Source organism: Chrysochloris asiatica, unplaced genomic scaffold (assembly GCF_000296735.1).
Source record: "Chrysochloris asiatica unplaced genomic scaffold, ChrAsi1.0 scaffold00008, whole genome shotgun sequence".
In the NCBI taxonomy this organism is placed as follows: domain Eukaryota; kingdom Metazoa; phylum Chordata; class Mammalia; order Afrosoricida; family Chrysochloridae; genus Chrysochloris; species Chrysochloris asiatica.
In genome coordinates this window covers 37,515,435-37,532,319 of record NW_006408526.1, presented here as the reverse complement: position 1 = coordinate 37,532,319, position 16,885 = coordinate 37,515,435, and the positions used below count along the sequence as shown (strand labels likewise).

Genomic DNA, 16,885 nt, shown 5'->3' with positions numbered 1-16,885 from the left:
GATCTTTTCTCTGTCTATGATTTTAATTATTCATCCATTTGTGAGGAGTTTCATTTTCTGGTTTATGTTAAAGACAGATGGCTGACTACCAGCAGAATAAGGCAGAGACTGGAACCTCACCTCTAAGTCCTCTCCCCATTGCTCACTCTGTCCCTGGCCCATTAGCCCTCCAGTTACAGACCTTTTCATTTGTTGTCCCCTCTTTCAAGAATGTTGTTTCCCCAAATATTTGCATGATAGGCTCTCTCACCTCCCTCAGATCTTTGTCAGGGAGACCTTGCCATATGGCCTATTTAAAGTTGTAAATTTCAGAGCCAGCTCTCTTTACCCCTCTGCCCTGCTTTATTACTCTCTATAACACTTACCACCTGTTGTTAGGGGTCCTCAAGTCGGCTCGGCTCGACTCATGACGACCCTATGCACCACAGAATGAAACACTGCCCAGTCTTGCACCATCCTCACAATTGTTGTAATGTTTGAGCAGCCACTGTGTCAGTCCATCTCATTAGGGGTCATCTTACTTTTTGCTGATCCTCTAGTTTACCAAGCATGATGTCCCTTTCAAGGGACTAATCCCTTTGACAACGTGTCCAAAGAGTGAGAGGTAAAATCACGCCCATCCTTGCTTCTAAGGAGCATTCTGGCTTTACTTTTTCCAAGACAAATTTGTTTGTTGTTCTGACAGTTCATGGTACTTTCAATATTCTTCATCAAGACCATAATTCAAATGTATCCATTTTTCTGGTTTTCTTTACACATTGTCCACTCAGTAATACACTCGTTGGAGTCTCTGAGTTGTGCAAATGGTTAATTCACTCAGCTGTTAACTGAAAGGTTGGAGATTCAAGTTCACCTAGAGGTACCTCAGAAGAAAGACTGGCAGTCAACTTCTGAAAAATCAGCCATTAAAATCTCTATGGAGCACAGCTATGCTCTGACACACATGGAGTCTCTATGGGTAGGAATCGACTTGACAGCAACTGGTAATACTATTTACTTATTTTGTCTATTGCTTATCACCCCCTGATGTGGCACTGTAGGATAAGCACTGCGCTGCTAACCACAAGGTCGGCAGTTCAAACCCACCAGCTGCTCCTTGAAAACCCTATACAGGGTCACTATGAGTCAGAACCAACTCGATGGCATTTAATAACAACAATAATAGAAAGTAAGTGCCAGGAGGGCTGGGATTTTTGCTGTTTTATTTCATGTTACATTTCCAGCACCTAAGACAATGCCCGAGAGTTGACTCTCCAACTCATAGCAACCTTTTATATAGAATGAAGCACTGCCTAGTCCTGTACCACATGCTCACTGGCATGTTCAAGTTCATTGTTGTGGCCATTGTATATTCTGAGTACCTTACAACTGAGGAGGTTCACCGTCTACCACTAGGTCGGACACTATTCTGCTGTGATCTTTAAAGTTTTCATTGGCTGATTTTTCTAAATAGGTTAGCAGGGCTTCCTTTCTAGTCTGTGTCAGTGTAAAAGCCCTTCTGAAATCTATCTACACTGGGTGCCCCTGATGGTATTTTAAACATCATAGCAACAAGCAAGCTACCACAGCATGACAAACTGACAGATTGGTGTTGGTCCTGATGCTTAATGGACTCAATAAATATATGTTGACTGATGAAATTGGCCATTTTCAAGAACGTCAAAGAGGTTTTTACAGGAATACCTCATTTGAAGACAATACTTCGTATGTAACTTTATGTGATGCTTGTTTATCCAGCAACCTGAACTCTCCATTAACACAAATAAGAATATGTAAAGAATAAATATTCTGACTCTGAATGTCAAAGTAGAAAGAAAAAGAATGATTTGTTGTAAAGCTCATGTATTGTCCTCAAATTGCTCTGTTGATAAACTCCTTCAGTGATTACACAGCAGCTAAAGGAAAGGCCCAACTCTTTAGCACACTGGATCTCAAACTTTACAAGATCAGAATCACCTGGAAGGCTGCTTAAGCAATTTGCTGGGCCTTAAAGGAGATCTGGTAGCGTAGTGGTTACGAATCGGGCTGTTAATCTCATGGTCAGCAGTTTGAAACTACGAGCTGTTCCACGGGAGAAAGATGAGGCTTTCTGCTCCCGTAAAGATTTACAGCCTCGGAAAGGCTGTGCAGGGTCACTATGAGTTGGAACCGACTCCACGTCACATAACAACATCCTGGAGTACCTTATTTAGTGAATCTGGAATGGGTCCCAAGAATTTACATTTCTAACCAGTTCCAGAGGAGTGCAGTGATTCTGTATGATAAGCACTGAACTTCGTACCACAAGGTCAGCGGTTTGAGCCCACCAGTAGCTTTGTGGGAGAAAGATGAGAATTTCTGTTTCCACAAAGACACACAGCTTTGGAAACCCTATACAGGGTCGCAATGAGTCAGAATTGAACTCAAAGGCACTTAACAACACCAAGAAGCAGCAGCAGCTCGAGGTGATGTTAATGATGCTAATCCCCGGACCACATTCTGCAAGTCACTGCTTTAAAAAGACAGACTCACATGAAAGGCATCTGAGCTTCTGCCTTCTAACTATTCACAGACCCAGCCTTGTAATCTAGTGGCATCCAACACAGCCACATCCAACTTCTGCTTAATGAAATCTCTGGTAAAGTGATGCCCTAGCTAATGCCCACAGCTAAAATGCTTATGGCTGGTAGAATATTATAGTATGATCTCCCACTTTTATTTACTCCAAGGCATGGAACCAGTTTAATTTGGTTCAGTCATGACTGACATAGTGAAATCAGAATGAAACTGAATTTGTAAACTATGGGTGTGCTAGAATGATAACTGGAATAGGAAATATTATAAGTGGAAGATGTGAAAGAGGTGTCAGGAGCCCTTTCAGGAGCCTGGTGGGGGAGACTAGCTTATTGCCTGGACTGGGGAGAGTGACACCCATTCAAAGCAATGTGGTTGGCGGCCATTTTTGAGTGGGGCACCATTTATGCTGTCTCTGCAAATCTACACATTTTCTGTGCAATGTACACACTACCCCTGCTTTTAAGAAGGAAACTAAGTTTGTAGCAGGGGCCAACTCATAATTTTTCCTGTTCCAGTTATTGTTTTGGTACATCCACATTTTACAAATTTGGGTTCGTTCCAGCATCCCTTTGTCATCAGTCATGAGTGAACCAGGAAGAAAAAGTTTGAAGTCCTAATTTTCCCTAGTTGATCTGTATGCTTACCAAGTCTTTTACATTTGTTTCCAAACCTTTGTATTCACACTGTACCTGTAGAGAAAAGTATGACATTTCTCTAAAGATGAGTAAACTTATATGTTGTTGTTAAGTGCCATCGAGTTGGTTCCGACCCATAGCGACCCTGAACAGGGTTTCCAAGGCTGTAAATCTTTACGGGAACAGAAAGCTTCATCTTTCTCCCATGGAGCAGCTGGTAGTTTCGAACTGCTGACCTTGAGGTTCACAGCCCGATTCGTAACCACTGCGCTACCAGAGCTCCTTATATAGTCTGGAGCCATTAGTAAGAATAGCAAGAATGGAGTTATGTTAATGAAAACTCAGTGAATTGTTTGAGAATGAGCCAATAAAAGCAAGGGGGCAAAACAATGTGTAGGAAAAAAAGGACTGTACAAGATTAAGGAAAACAGTCACAAAAATCCACATAGATTATGTTCTTAGATTGTTTCTAAAGAGTTTTTTCATTTTCATTTTGCTTTCAAGAATTTAAAACAAGAAATCATAGAATGAATTGATATTAAAAAAGAAAAGTGAAACTTCAGTCCATAGAATCTGCACTAACAGAAAGGTCTTACCCACCTTCAGTATAAGACTGGTGAATTAATATATATTTGTATGTTTTGAGTGAAAATAAAATATTTTATTATTGTTATCACTTTTGGTGAAGATTTACAAAATAAAACATACTCCAGTTAAGCAATTTCTACTCATACAATTCAGTGACACTGCTGTTGTTGTTAAGTACCACTGAGTCGGTTCCAACTCATAGCAACCCTGAATAGGATTTCTGAGGAGTAGCTGGTGGGTTTGAACTGCTGACCTTGTGGTTTGCAGTCCAGTGTGACATTAATTCTAAGCTTTAAATTATTCCACCTTCCTTGATGTCCTTTTGGGTGAAAATCAAATATTTAAAGTATGTGTTATTGTTGATAAGTGCCATGGAGTCAGCATCAACTCATAGTGACGCTGTATAGGGTTTCCAAGGAGCACCAGGTGGGTTTGAACTGCCAATCTTGTGGTTCGAAGTCTTGTGTTGATCCTATAGTGCCATTCCATTAAAAAACCTGCCTTAACCAACTTATTTGATGAATTGACTGACAATTACTATTTGGTCCTTTCATGCCTTTGCACCACCGTTCATGCTCCCTTGGCCTGCATACCTTCGCTGTTCACCTTGGTCTGTCACATGACCACCCACCGCTTCTCTCATTTTTCCAGACAGTCTTAGGTATTTTTATTTCTGAGTGCCTTTGGGATGTCTTTAAGTATGAGGGCCCTAGTGGCACAATAATTAAGCACTCAGATGCTAAGTGAAAGACCTGTGGTTCAAACCATGGGAAAAAGATGTGGCAGTTTACTTCTATGAACACATAAGCCTTGGAAATCTATGGGATAGTTATACTCTGTTCCACAGGGTCGCTCTAAGAATCGATTGGATGGCATGGGTTATGTCTCCATAGCACCTAGCAGTTATCCCTGGTATAACCTGCTGACATGTTATAAGTTACTTAAGTGCAGATACCACAGACTCATTGCAGGTTAGGCCATTTAACAAAGAGGCAAACAATCTTCCACATCCCCATAGCTCCTAGCTTCATTACACAAAAGTGCAGTGGGCAGTACTCACCAGGACGCTCTGTGTAAGGTGGCACAGAATTGCTGGGTACACTAGGAACTATTTTTGACAGCTATTCTCAAGGAGATGGACCTACAATAGTGGCTGTAACAGTGGACTCAATCCATGTGTGAGGATGGCTCAGGATCCCTGGGCAATGTTTTGCTCTGTTGTAAACAGGGTTGCTATGACTTGGAACTGACGCACTCAACAACAACAACAAATCCTTAAACATGAGAAACTATTTTAAATTTCTGGTTTTCAAAAGGGCATGCTTTCATTACAGGGAAAGTTTTTTCTTCCTCAGCAATATCAAGTTAATGAAGTGTCACTCTATATATCATATAAATTGGCAGTTAAGCAAGTAGATGCTGAATAGTGCATAGCAGAACGCTGCCTTAAGAAATGTCTAGCATTGAAAAACCATACAGTTCAATTTAAATGACTCCATTATAAGTAAGTGCTCTTGTAGTTGCTACACAGGTCAAAAAAAAAAAAAAATCTATTAATCAATGAACACATACTGAGTGTCGGGTTTGTAGAAGAATAATTTTTACAAACATGAGGTATGTCTCAAAAGTACTATCAAACTGGAAGAATGATATAAAAAGAGTTCCATGTATCTAACTGAATATAATTCTGTAATGATGATCATAGTTTAAATTAACATAAACCTTAATTTTATGGATAACAAAAAGTTTCCCTAAATTCAAGCTCTGGGAAATAAGAACAATATATTGTTGTTGTTAAGTGCCGTCAAGTCAGTTCTGGGCTGATATAGTATAGTGTTTCCGAGGCTAAATGTCTTTCTTTCAAGGTGTGGCTGGTGGGCTTGAACCACTGACCTTTTGGTTTGCAGTCCAGTGCTTATCCTAAAGCCACAGAGCTCAAATGTAAGACTTAAAGAATAACCTTATGTGGTTCTAGCTGCCTTTGAAAACTAGCATTTACAGTACATGTGACTGACTTACAAGCTTTCAAGAGGGAGCCTAGATCCAGAGGGCGTGGAGAAAGTTAGAATCTCCACTGAGTAGCATCCAATCTGTATAAGTGGGACAGATGAAATGAGATGGGGAGAGGTCTCTTGTGGTACAATAGTGAATAATTGTTATCAGGACTGACTGTGAGGGTTGGAAAATGTAAATGTAGACATTATGTAGCAAAAGGAGGGGAGTGATTGACTTTGCAGTCCAGGAGCGGAGGTCCCTGGGATCATCAAGGTAGAAGAGCAGAGTGCGGGACCCTACCCAGAGAAACAGTGATGCCAGAGATGGAGACAGAGATGATGACGTGGAGAGATGGAGTGGCTGGGGACTTTGGACCCAGAGAGGGAGAGGGGCTGTATGCTGACGACTGGGGGGCAGGCTTGCAGGGTATATATAACCTTTAGTAGGTTGATGATGCATGGAGGGGATTGTATGTAACCATGGCAATGAAATGACATATGAGAGGATGAAAGTAAAGCTAATGTTCTCCCATGTAATCTATCACATAATTCACACTAAAACATTAAAAAAAAAAAAAAAAAAAAAGCAGCATGAAGGGGAAAAAAAAAGTAGCTCATTTTTCAAGACATGCTTTCGGTTTCCTTTAATGGTAGAACATAAATGACTCAAACTCTAATGAGTTTCAGACATACAGATACTTTTGACGACTGAACAGATCGTGAAAAGGAAGGACTGAATATTTACCAGCAAAGTTATTTGTTGACTGATATTTAGATGCCCTCTAGTGTGTGCTGATTTTTGCATCATGTGACTAAGTAAGATTTTATGTAGTTAAAGCCTTTTTTAAAGTGAATTTTAATGTCAAATCAATAGCTCAATGAACACTGGCAAGAAGCTCATGGAGTAATAGTATATAAACTTTCTCACAGTAGTTCTATTCTGAGCGATTATAAGTGAAATTGCAATTTAAGTGACTGAGCACCCTGGGGGTAGGCGGGAGGGGCTCTGTGGATATGAGGGGAGGGAAAGGAAGCCTCTTGTGAACTGGAATAAAAAAAAAAAAAAAAGATGCCCTTTATCACCACTCCTATTCAATACTATGCTAGAAGTCTTAGAGGTACAAAGCAAGAAAGGGAAATTACAGGCATTCAAATTGGAAAAAAAAGAAGTAAAACTCTCTATTTGCAGATGATATGATCCTATATAGATGAGCCTAAAGAGCCAAAGAGAAAATTATTGAGAGATTCAGAAAAGTGGCAGGGTACAAGATCAACAGACAAAAATCAGTTGGATTTCTTTATACTAATAGATCTGAAAAGGCAATCAGGAAAACAATACAATTTGTGATAGCAATCCAAAAGTTGAAATACTTAGGATTAACTCTAACCAGAGAAACAAAAGACTTTTTACAAAGAAAACTACAAAACACTACTACAAGACACCAAAAGTGACCTACCTATGTAAATGGAAGACTATACCATGCTCATGGATAAGAAGACTTAACATTATAAAAATGTCATCCTTCCCAAAGGGATCTATAAATATAACGCAATTCCAGTCTATATTTCAACATCATTCTTTAAAGAGATGGAAAAAACTAATCACAAACTTCATATGGGACGGAAAGAGACCCCAAATAAGCAAAACATTACTAAAGAAGAAGAACAAAGTAGGAGGCCTCTCACTTCCAGATCTCAAAACCCACTACATAACTACAGTAGTCAAATAGCCTAGTACTGATACAATGAAAGATCAATGAAACAGAATTGAGAATCTAGTGGTAAATCCATCCAAAAGAGTAAAACGAGAACCCACAGACTGGGAAAATTTTTTTGACGATGAAATATCAGAGAAGGGACTAATCTCTAAAATTTATAGAAAATTTCAACATCTCTACAAGAAAAAGGCAAATAATCCACTTCAAAAATGGGTACAGGACATGAAGAGACACTTCAAAGAAAATATTAGGGGTAACAAATAGATGAAGAAATGCTTGCCAGTAGAGTCACAAATCAAAGTAACAATGAGCTACCATCTCACCCCAGCATTAATATCAAAGTTCAAAAAAAGAGAGAACAACAAATTCTGACAAAGATGTGGAGGAATAGAACTCTCACACACTGTTGGTGGGACTGTAAAATGGTGCAACCACTGTGGAAAACAGGTATAGTACTTCCACCAAAAGTTGGAAATAGAAATAACATGTGATCCAGCAATCCCTCTACTCGGTGTATATCCTAGAGAAATAAGAGCTGTATGCACACCCATATTCAGCACAGCACTACTCACAGTAGCATAAAGATGGCTACAATCTAAATGCCCATCAGTGGAAGAATGGATAAACAAACTTTGGTGCATACACACAATGGAATACTATATAATGCTGGAAACCAATGATGAATCTCAAATACTTCCTAACATAGATAAACCTGGAGCACATTATGTTGCAGACCGTGTAAGACTAGTCAGAGGTTCGAGGCCCTCTAGGGCCGAGTGTAACAAATGAGGCCACTGGCAGTTATTGGCAAATTGCTTTCATATTAATATTCAGGTATATATATTAAATTAATACACTGGAGCCTTTGACAATCCACAGATAAATGTGGTATTTTCCTAAAGCCAAGACTAAAGGTTGCAAGGTTAAGCCTTTCTCCAAAGGATTAACTAAAAATGTCTTAGCTACTTCACAGTTCTTTGTTCCATAGACAAAGAACCCATCCTCCCTAATCCTTTTCCAGGTGCAGCCCATTCACCTGGGCATCTGGAGTCCTCCTGCAGACCTGGCTCAGGAAGCCAAAGCAGCAGGACTCCGCCCAAGCTTTTGTCTTTATCTCTCACCTTCCCCCAACTATGCTCAGGGGCTACAGATATGTTAATTGGGCCTGAGAATCCTAGTTGCTGGCCTGGGATTCGAACCAGCGAAGTATGATGTAAAGTTACCTGAATGTCTGGAAAAGTACTGATGTTAGCTATACCTTGCCTAAGTCCCTCCCAGCTTGGTGTGAAGCTCCTCCCCTGAATAAAGCAGAGGCCCGGGCCTCCCCAGGTGTGCATTACTGGTTGGAAGGCATGGAGTAAAGATGGCAGTGCATTACTGGCTGGCAGGCATGGAGTAAAGATAGCAGTGCATTGCTAGCTGGGAGGCATGGAGTAAAGATTGCAGAGCATTACTGGCTAGAAGGCATGCGGTAAAGATTGCAGGGCAGTGAGTTGCTGCCTGCAGAGGCCACGATGCCTGTACTCCAAGGCCTGCCCACCTGTGATGTATCCACCTTGGCTTTGGGGTGCCTCTTTGTCTCTCTCTTTGTCTCTTTCTGTGTATTCTTGATATATATGAATCGCCGTCAGGTATCCTCTCCTCGTGAACTGAACCCCAATGTCGAGGCGGGTCCCCGACAACATTATGTTGAGTGAATTTATTAAATGCATGGAGTCAGTTCCGACTTATAGTGACCCTGTATAGGGTTTCCAAGAGTGGCTGATGGGGTTGAACTGTCACCATTGTAATCCTGTCCATAGGGAACATATAATCTATATTGGAACAAAAGAACTGTACATGTTTTACATATAAAGAAGATTCAAAAGGAGCACATCAGTATGCTATTGACACATAATATGTTACTGATATGCCATTATGCCACTAGAAAGTCTAATTTATAAAAGAACAGAAGTAGGAGGAAGGTAATAAAAGTTGAAGAAACCATTTTTTAACACAATTAGCAATCAGCCCTGAGACATTACAACTTGGAGGGAGTGATAAGAAAGTTCAATGGCAAGTTTCAAGAATAATATAAGAGTCTGAACATAAAGCAAACCTAGAATTCTTTAGTATTTCCTCTGAGGCATAATTAGAAAAAACTTTACTTAAGAACCAGTGACAATCTACTCATCCCAATATTGTTTAGTAACTCAATACCAAGCAATATTAGCAATGAAGAAATATGTAAAGAGATTACAATAAATTTTCAAATTCTACCCCCCTTTTATTACTAGGTATATTAATGATTTCTTTTGACCTCACTATTTGCCTCTCCTTTTAGATTGGCTTCTTTTGAGAACACATTTAAAAATAATGAAAAATATTATATTAACTTCAAACTACTGGCTATAAACATTTTGTACATACACTGATTGGACTGTTGAAAATATTACTGTTTTAAATGGACAAGCATGCAAAAATCAAAATGTCAAAAGTTTTATGGAACAAAAACACATATTACCATCTGAATTGGGTCAATAATCTTGAAAAACCCTATATCAGCTATGTGTCTGATTTGATAATTAAGCTGTTTTATTATTAGTTACAAGGCCAAGATGTGACACAATCCTTTAAATTATAAAGGGATTTTCAGAATCAAGAAGAATCACAAATGTTCAGCTACCTTATTAGTCATGTTCCATCAGAAAACACTAAGAGGTTAGAACATTTTATATGGTACCAACTTGGCTTTCAAATAAGTCTATGAGCATTTATAGCTATGATAACAGTTTTTTTCTTTCATAGGTGAAAATGACCCCACATTAGTAGGTTATGAACTTCAAGCTGTTTTCCCAATATGGTGAGGGATGTATGAACCCAGCCACATTCTTTTCTTGTGTCCCAGTGCTGGTATGATCTTTATAGATAGAATGAAGTGTACTGGCTCCAAAAGATTTTGGATCCAGCATCTGTGATAGAATTCACCCTCAAAATAATCAGATGAAGATAAGAGGGCATTATTATCACTCCAAATTTATATGTTGTTGTTAAGTGCCATCGAGTTGGCTCCGACCCATAGCGACCCTATATAGGGTTTCTGAGGAGTGGCTGGTGAGCGTGAGTCACAGACCTTGTGGTTCAAACTTGCTTTGCAGTCCAGTGCATGAATCCACAGCGCCAAACCAGGACTCCATCAAATATATATAGCAAGACATTAAAGTTTAATCATATCACATCATTTGCAAAGGACAATAAAGGGCAGAGTAGTGACAATCAGGAGTCCTGGTGTGGCATTGTAAGATAAGCACTGTTAACACAAGGTCAGTTGTTCAAACCCACCAGTCACTCCTTGGAAACCCAATACAGGCTTGCTATGGGTTGGAACCAACTTAATGGCCCTTAACAACAACAACAAAGTGACAATCAAAGGGTTGGCAGGGTAACAGAATTTCTTGGCGAACCTTAAGGAGCACTGGCGGCTCACTTGACTGCCAACCAAAAGGTCAGCAATTTGAAACCACCATTTCTTCACGGAGAGAAACATGAGGCAGTCCTCTTCTGTGAAGGTTTGTTGTTGTTGGTAAGTGCTATAGAGGCAGTTCTGAGGAGAGGCTGATAGGTTTGAACCACAGACTTTGCAATTAGCAGTCCAGTGCTTACCCTCCAGCATCACACCAGGACTCTCTGTAAAGATGACAGCCTTGGAAATCCTATGGGGCAGTTCTACGTTGTCCTATAGGGTCACTATGAGTTAGAATAGACTCAATGACAACAGATGGGAGGGCTGGTTAGTTGGTTGGAGAACTTTAAAAAATATCTCATACCGTAGTAGTTACGAGTCGGGCTGTTAACCTCAAGATCAGCAGTTTGAAACCACCAGCCGTTCCATGGGAAAAAGATAAGGTTTTCTGCTCCCATAAAGATTTACAGCCTCAGAAACCCTATGCAGGGTCACTGTGAGTCGGAACCGACTCCACAGCACACCACCACCACTACCATACCCTACCCAGGAGTCCTAGTGTGGCGATGTGGGATAAATCACTGGATTGCAAAGTCGGTTTTAACTACAAAGTCAGCAGTTCAAACTCACCAGCTGTTCCTCGGAAAGTCTATATAGGGCCACTATGAGTTGGAACCAACTCGATAGCACCCTACCCCTCCTACTCCTACCAGAATTCTGAGAGTCTCAACTCGGAATATAAGTTTGGGAATCACCGAGTGCGTTATGCCATCTCCAATATATCTGGGGCAATAACATAGATTGACAGCTAGTGCTATCGGAGGCTAAGTAAAAAACAATTTCTAGTATAGTTTCAGTTAATACATGCTTGAGTTTATTCTGTACGATGTGTTTAAGCATGTTCCTATGATCAGTGATTTGGTGCTGTAGGATCAGCACTGGACTGCTAACCACAAGGTTGGCAGTTCAAATACACCAGGCACATCTCAGAAACCATATACAGGGTCACTATGAGTTAAAATTGACTGAACAGCGCTTAACAACAATGGCTGCAGACACGTTCTCACACAGGACACAGGACAATCACTGGGGCTTTTTATGAAGATGTTTTAAGATCATTGAAATCTACATTCACCAGGAAGAAGGCCAGGAACGTTGTACAGAGGAATTTTATTATTATTATTATTATTATTCCATCACAAGAATGTACCTGCTCATTCTTTGAGTAACAAGGACTGTCCTATAAGAATTTTGTTGGAAAATCTTACTCCATATACCCTACAGCCCTATTCTTGCTCCTTGGGACTTTTTTTTTGTTACCCAAACTCAAAGAACATTTGAAAGGAAGATAATTTGAATTCCTCGAAGAATTAGAGAGATACAAATACCACCTTCAAAAGACCTAGATGGGGAATATGTCAAAAAGAAATAGCTTAAATAATTTTAAAAATTCTATATTTCCTTGAATAGAGAAAATTTGAATATTGTAGTTGAGTCACAATAATTATAGAAGTTTTGCCATTGATGGCTTTTATTTTGCTCTTAAGAAGTTGTGTTATATAATCCCATTGATTCCACAAAAAGGGGCAATATATAGGGCATGGCATGGAAACATTTGTTTTACTTAACCAGGTGTTATGGTGACACCATCCTCCCAAATGAAGTGATACCCAGCTTTTTCAGACAAACACAAATTCCAGTTTAGCACTCCAGAAGAGATTTTTAAGTTGCTACTACGTACCTGTTCTAGGTGAGTTTCCCCCCTTTTCTTATTATGAAGCTGAAGATAAGAGTCAGTTTTAGGAGTGGGTAATCCCAAGGTCAGCTTGTTTTTTTCTACAAAATATTGTTTGGACTTTCTTCGCCGTAGGCCACGTGATCCCGGCAAGAAAACCTCATTATGTGAACTTGAGCTCTTTATGTATTGGGAGAGATTGCTGGACTTCTGGTCACTATCACTCAGCTCCGAAAAGGGCTGGGTGCAGAGGGTGCCACGCTGGTAGTTTGGGCTTACAAATTCACTACCAAGTAAAGAGGCTTCGCTTTGTGGGCTCTTTGGTTCGTCTTTTCCCCCTGGAGGTTCCACTGAGGTCTCCTTGGAAGGGTAGAGTGGATCCAAAGTCAGATTTTCTGTAGAGCTGTCAAGAGACTCCAACAATGTTTCCACAGTCAACAACTGTCTTTCCTCTTCCTTGTTCTTCCAGTTTGGGTCGTATCGGAGGTCTGAGTACTTGTCGTCCACTGGTTGTTGGCTGCTCAAAGCAGAAGAGAAATGTCAAGTCCTTAATCAGAATAAATTCACTCATTATATTCAATTTGACAATTTTATTTTGAATTAATCTCTGTCTTTCTCCTGTAATTTTTCTCTCTTACTATCTATGTATTAGTGTCCCTAGGTTATGCAGTGGTTAATATGCTTGACTGCTAACCAGTTCAAGTCCACCCAGCGGTGACTTGAAAGAAAAGTCTGGTGATCTACTTCTGAAAATCAGCCACTGAGAATTCTACAGAGCACAGTGCTACTCTTACACATATGGGGTCACTAGGAATCAGGTCCACTTAAGGGCAATTGGTTGGCTTATCAGTGTGTTATAGTTAGATCCCAGGCTTAAATTAGGCCTATGCACAAGGGCAAAAAAGATTTATTTATCCAAGTTCCTTAAACTAAGGAATAAACATGGGAGAAAGTTGATTTCTAAATGCCAACTGAAGACAACTTAAAAACAAATTTCTATAATGTTAAACCAGTGAATACTTGTGTACACTAACAATAGTTAAGTATTTCAGCTGGTGCAGATCAAATTGGGTGCCCCCCTAACCTGGTAATATGCACACTTTGGTTACTTACTTAGGAAGGAAAATATGGACAAGTGAGAATTTCACCTAGACAACATTTGCCAACATCTGCACTTTTTGGGAGGAAGGTAAGAACTTATCCATCTGAATACCCATATAGGTTTATCCTTTTCAAAGATTTTATTTTCTACTTCCATTGTTTTTGTAGATTTATCAAATGTACTACAGAAATATCCTCAAGGCTTAAAATCAGATGTACACAAAACTCAGTGGGCATGTCGCAAACACCTTAAGGTTTTGGACAGGTCGGTTTGAATGAACGGTTAAGCATACGGTACTGTCTGAGGGAAGTGAACTAGTAGGTAATCTACATATGACCCAAAATAAAGTCCTCTCTTTCCCCTAAGACAATCTCAATTTGTAAAGTACCCCTAGTCTTAACCAAAAAAGAAAGAAAGGAAAAAAAAAAAAAAAGCTGGTAATATGGCATATTTAATGGCCTCTTTGATCTTCAAAAGCTAAATGGGAGAGATTTTCCTTCCTTGAGTACAGTAGATGCTATCCTCTAATCAAAAAGAAAATGTAAATCACCTAGGCTTTTTATGCTATTTGATATTCCCGTTTACAGAAGACATAATTTTATGCTGGGTAAACAAACTAATGGTCCCCCTAATACTAATTTATTCTTCTTCATGTGGACCTAGAGTTCTTTGATTTGATGTAAAGCAAAAAGTAGAGCAAAAAGCCAAAACTCCCATGTCTTACTAAACTGTCATTTTGAATTTGTAAGTTCACATATTAAGATGGAAAACTTCTTGAAAGAGGCTGCTTTTCCTTTCCTGCCAAGAGAATAAAATAATATTCTCCTCCAGTAAATTGCTTGGATGGAGATGGGCCACATTTTTCAGAAAATCAGACATCAAACGGGACATCCCACCACTCTCTAAGCCCCATGGGGCTGACCACGCATCTTGTTTCTGGTGAGGATGAACTCAGTATTTCTTTGCTCTGTCTTGCACTTGGCTCTAGAGTCATTGGGTTTTGTACTTGGGAAGTGGTGTAGTCCATCAGGGCACAACCTGGACCTGAAACTGGACAGACCTGAGGTCAAGTTCTGAGTCTGTCACTACCTATGTGTACATCCACTGGCAAATCATTTAATCTTTGAGCCAGCTTCTCTCATCTGGGAATTGGGATCAATTTTATGAGTACCTACACTATTTATTTCTCAGGACTGCTTAAGGATTGAAATGCGACTGATGTACTTTAAAGTGCTCTGTGTTTATTGAGCGTTCCATGACGGCAATCTTGTCTCCCCACCTAGACGCTAGGGCCCTGGGGAGTGGGGAGTGTGGGTTATTGTTTCTTCTCCATTCCCTGCCCTAGCATTAGGGATATGAAGACACTCCTCTGGACATGAAGACAAATAAATTCCTCTTGAGTACATAGCTGAGTCTTTAAAAATACTCTAGTCGGCACAGATATAGCATGTTGGTGGTGACTGTGTGCCACTGAGTCAGTTCTGACTCATAGTAACCCTATATAGGGTTTGTTGTTAAAGTGCTGTGAAGTTGGTTCTGACTCATACCAACCCTGTATAGGGTTTCCAAAGAGCACTGGTGAGTTTAAGCCTCCGACCTTGCAGTCCATCGCATTAACCCCATCTTTAGGGAAGCAGAAAACTTTGTTTTTCTCCTGCGGAGCAACTGGTAGATTTGAACTGCTGACCTTGTGGTTAGCAGCCCAGTTCATAATCCACTATGCTACCAGGGCTCCTTGATATAGCCTTTGTTGTTGTTGCTAAGTGCTGTCGAGTCAGTTCTGACTCATAGTGACCTTGTATAGGGTTTTCAAGGAACAGCTATTGAGCTTGAACCACTGACCCTGTAGTTGAAACTGACTTTTCAGTTCAGCACAGTAACCCACAGTGCCATACCAGGACTCCAGATATAGCATTAGATATTAATTAAAAAAAAAAAAACAACTCAATTAGAATATAAACATGCATTGGACCAAATTAGCACATGATTTTAGGTTGTATCTTGTTCTAAGTTAAATACAAGGTCAAACTCTGGTTGTTTAGTTGGGGAAAGAAAAGATGAATGGCACTTCAATTAGTAGATTCAAGTAAATAAAGATTTTTTTAATGAAGAAAGATGCAGTTTTCCTTTATCCAGGACATTCTGAAAAGAGAAATAAATTGAACGTTCCTCATCCATTTATTTATAATTTGACAAAATGTTTTCTCATTTATTCACCAGATATCTGCTGAGCACTCACTAAACCAGGGAGAAGTAGTGATAAATGGCTCAGAGGCAGATTCAGCCAGTTGGAGGATACACACAAGGAAACAACCAATTCACAATAAGGAGTGTCCCCTGAACACTATGGTGCCTTCAGGTCTCTACAGAGGGATTGTCTAACCTCATTGTGTGAGGTGTGTGAAAGCCTTCTGCAGGAAGGGAGAGCTTAGCTGAGCTGTGTGGTGAAGAACAGCACAAAATGCAAGCCAATCAGAGGGAACGGCGCGTAAAACAGAGGGGAAAGAGAATGCAGTACTTATACAGACAAATTCTGATGGATCGTTGGAGGAGGAAAGATGGAAGAGTATAGCTGAGTATCAAGCAGAGGTGAGGGCTTGAAGGGCTTTGCACACTAGATGAAGAAGTTTGGGCTTTAATGAAATTAATTAGAGAGTTTGGGCTGAAGTTTGGCAAAAAAAGAGATTAATCTGAGAGCAAAAGATCTTAGTAAGACATACATACTGCTAGATAGACTTTCTGGAAAAAACTATCTTCAGAGGTTATAAAGTCTTTTTGTTTTCAGAAAGCTCTAGAACAGGGAATCCTTTACACTGTATAGAAGAGAAATTGGCAGCCTTTCATAAGTGACATGTCACCAGGTGATTACTGGGGTTGGACTCCTGGTGTGGTGCTGTGGATCAGGACTGTGAACCACAGGCTGATAGTTCAAATCCACCAGCTGCTCCTTGGAAACCCTATACAGGGTCACTAAGAAATTTGGAAGACAACTATCTGGCCAACTGATTGGAAGAGATCAATATTTATGCCCATTCCAAAGAGAGGTGACCCAACAGAATGCGGAAATCATCGGACAATCTCTTTGATATCTCAAGCGAGTAAAGTTTTGCTAAAG

At 40.0% G+C, this 16,885-nt stretch overlaps 1 protein-coding gene across 1 annotated transcript in view; it reads right to left on the bottom strand.

The window, feature by feature from the left end:
• LOC102834347 (chromosome unknown open reading frame, human C11orf63) overlaps positions 1–16,885 on the bottom strand; it is a 90,825-nt gene that overhangs the window by 55,609 nt on the left and 18,331 nt on the right. The window contains exon 2 of the mRNA XM_006833996.1: positions 12,675–13,185. Within this exon, the coding sequence (XP_006834059.1) occupies positions 12,675–13,185 (511 nt within the window). The remainder of the gene's footprint in view (positions 1–12,674; positions 13,186–16,885) is intronic.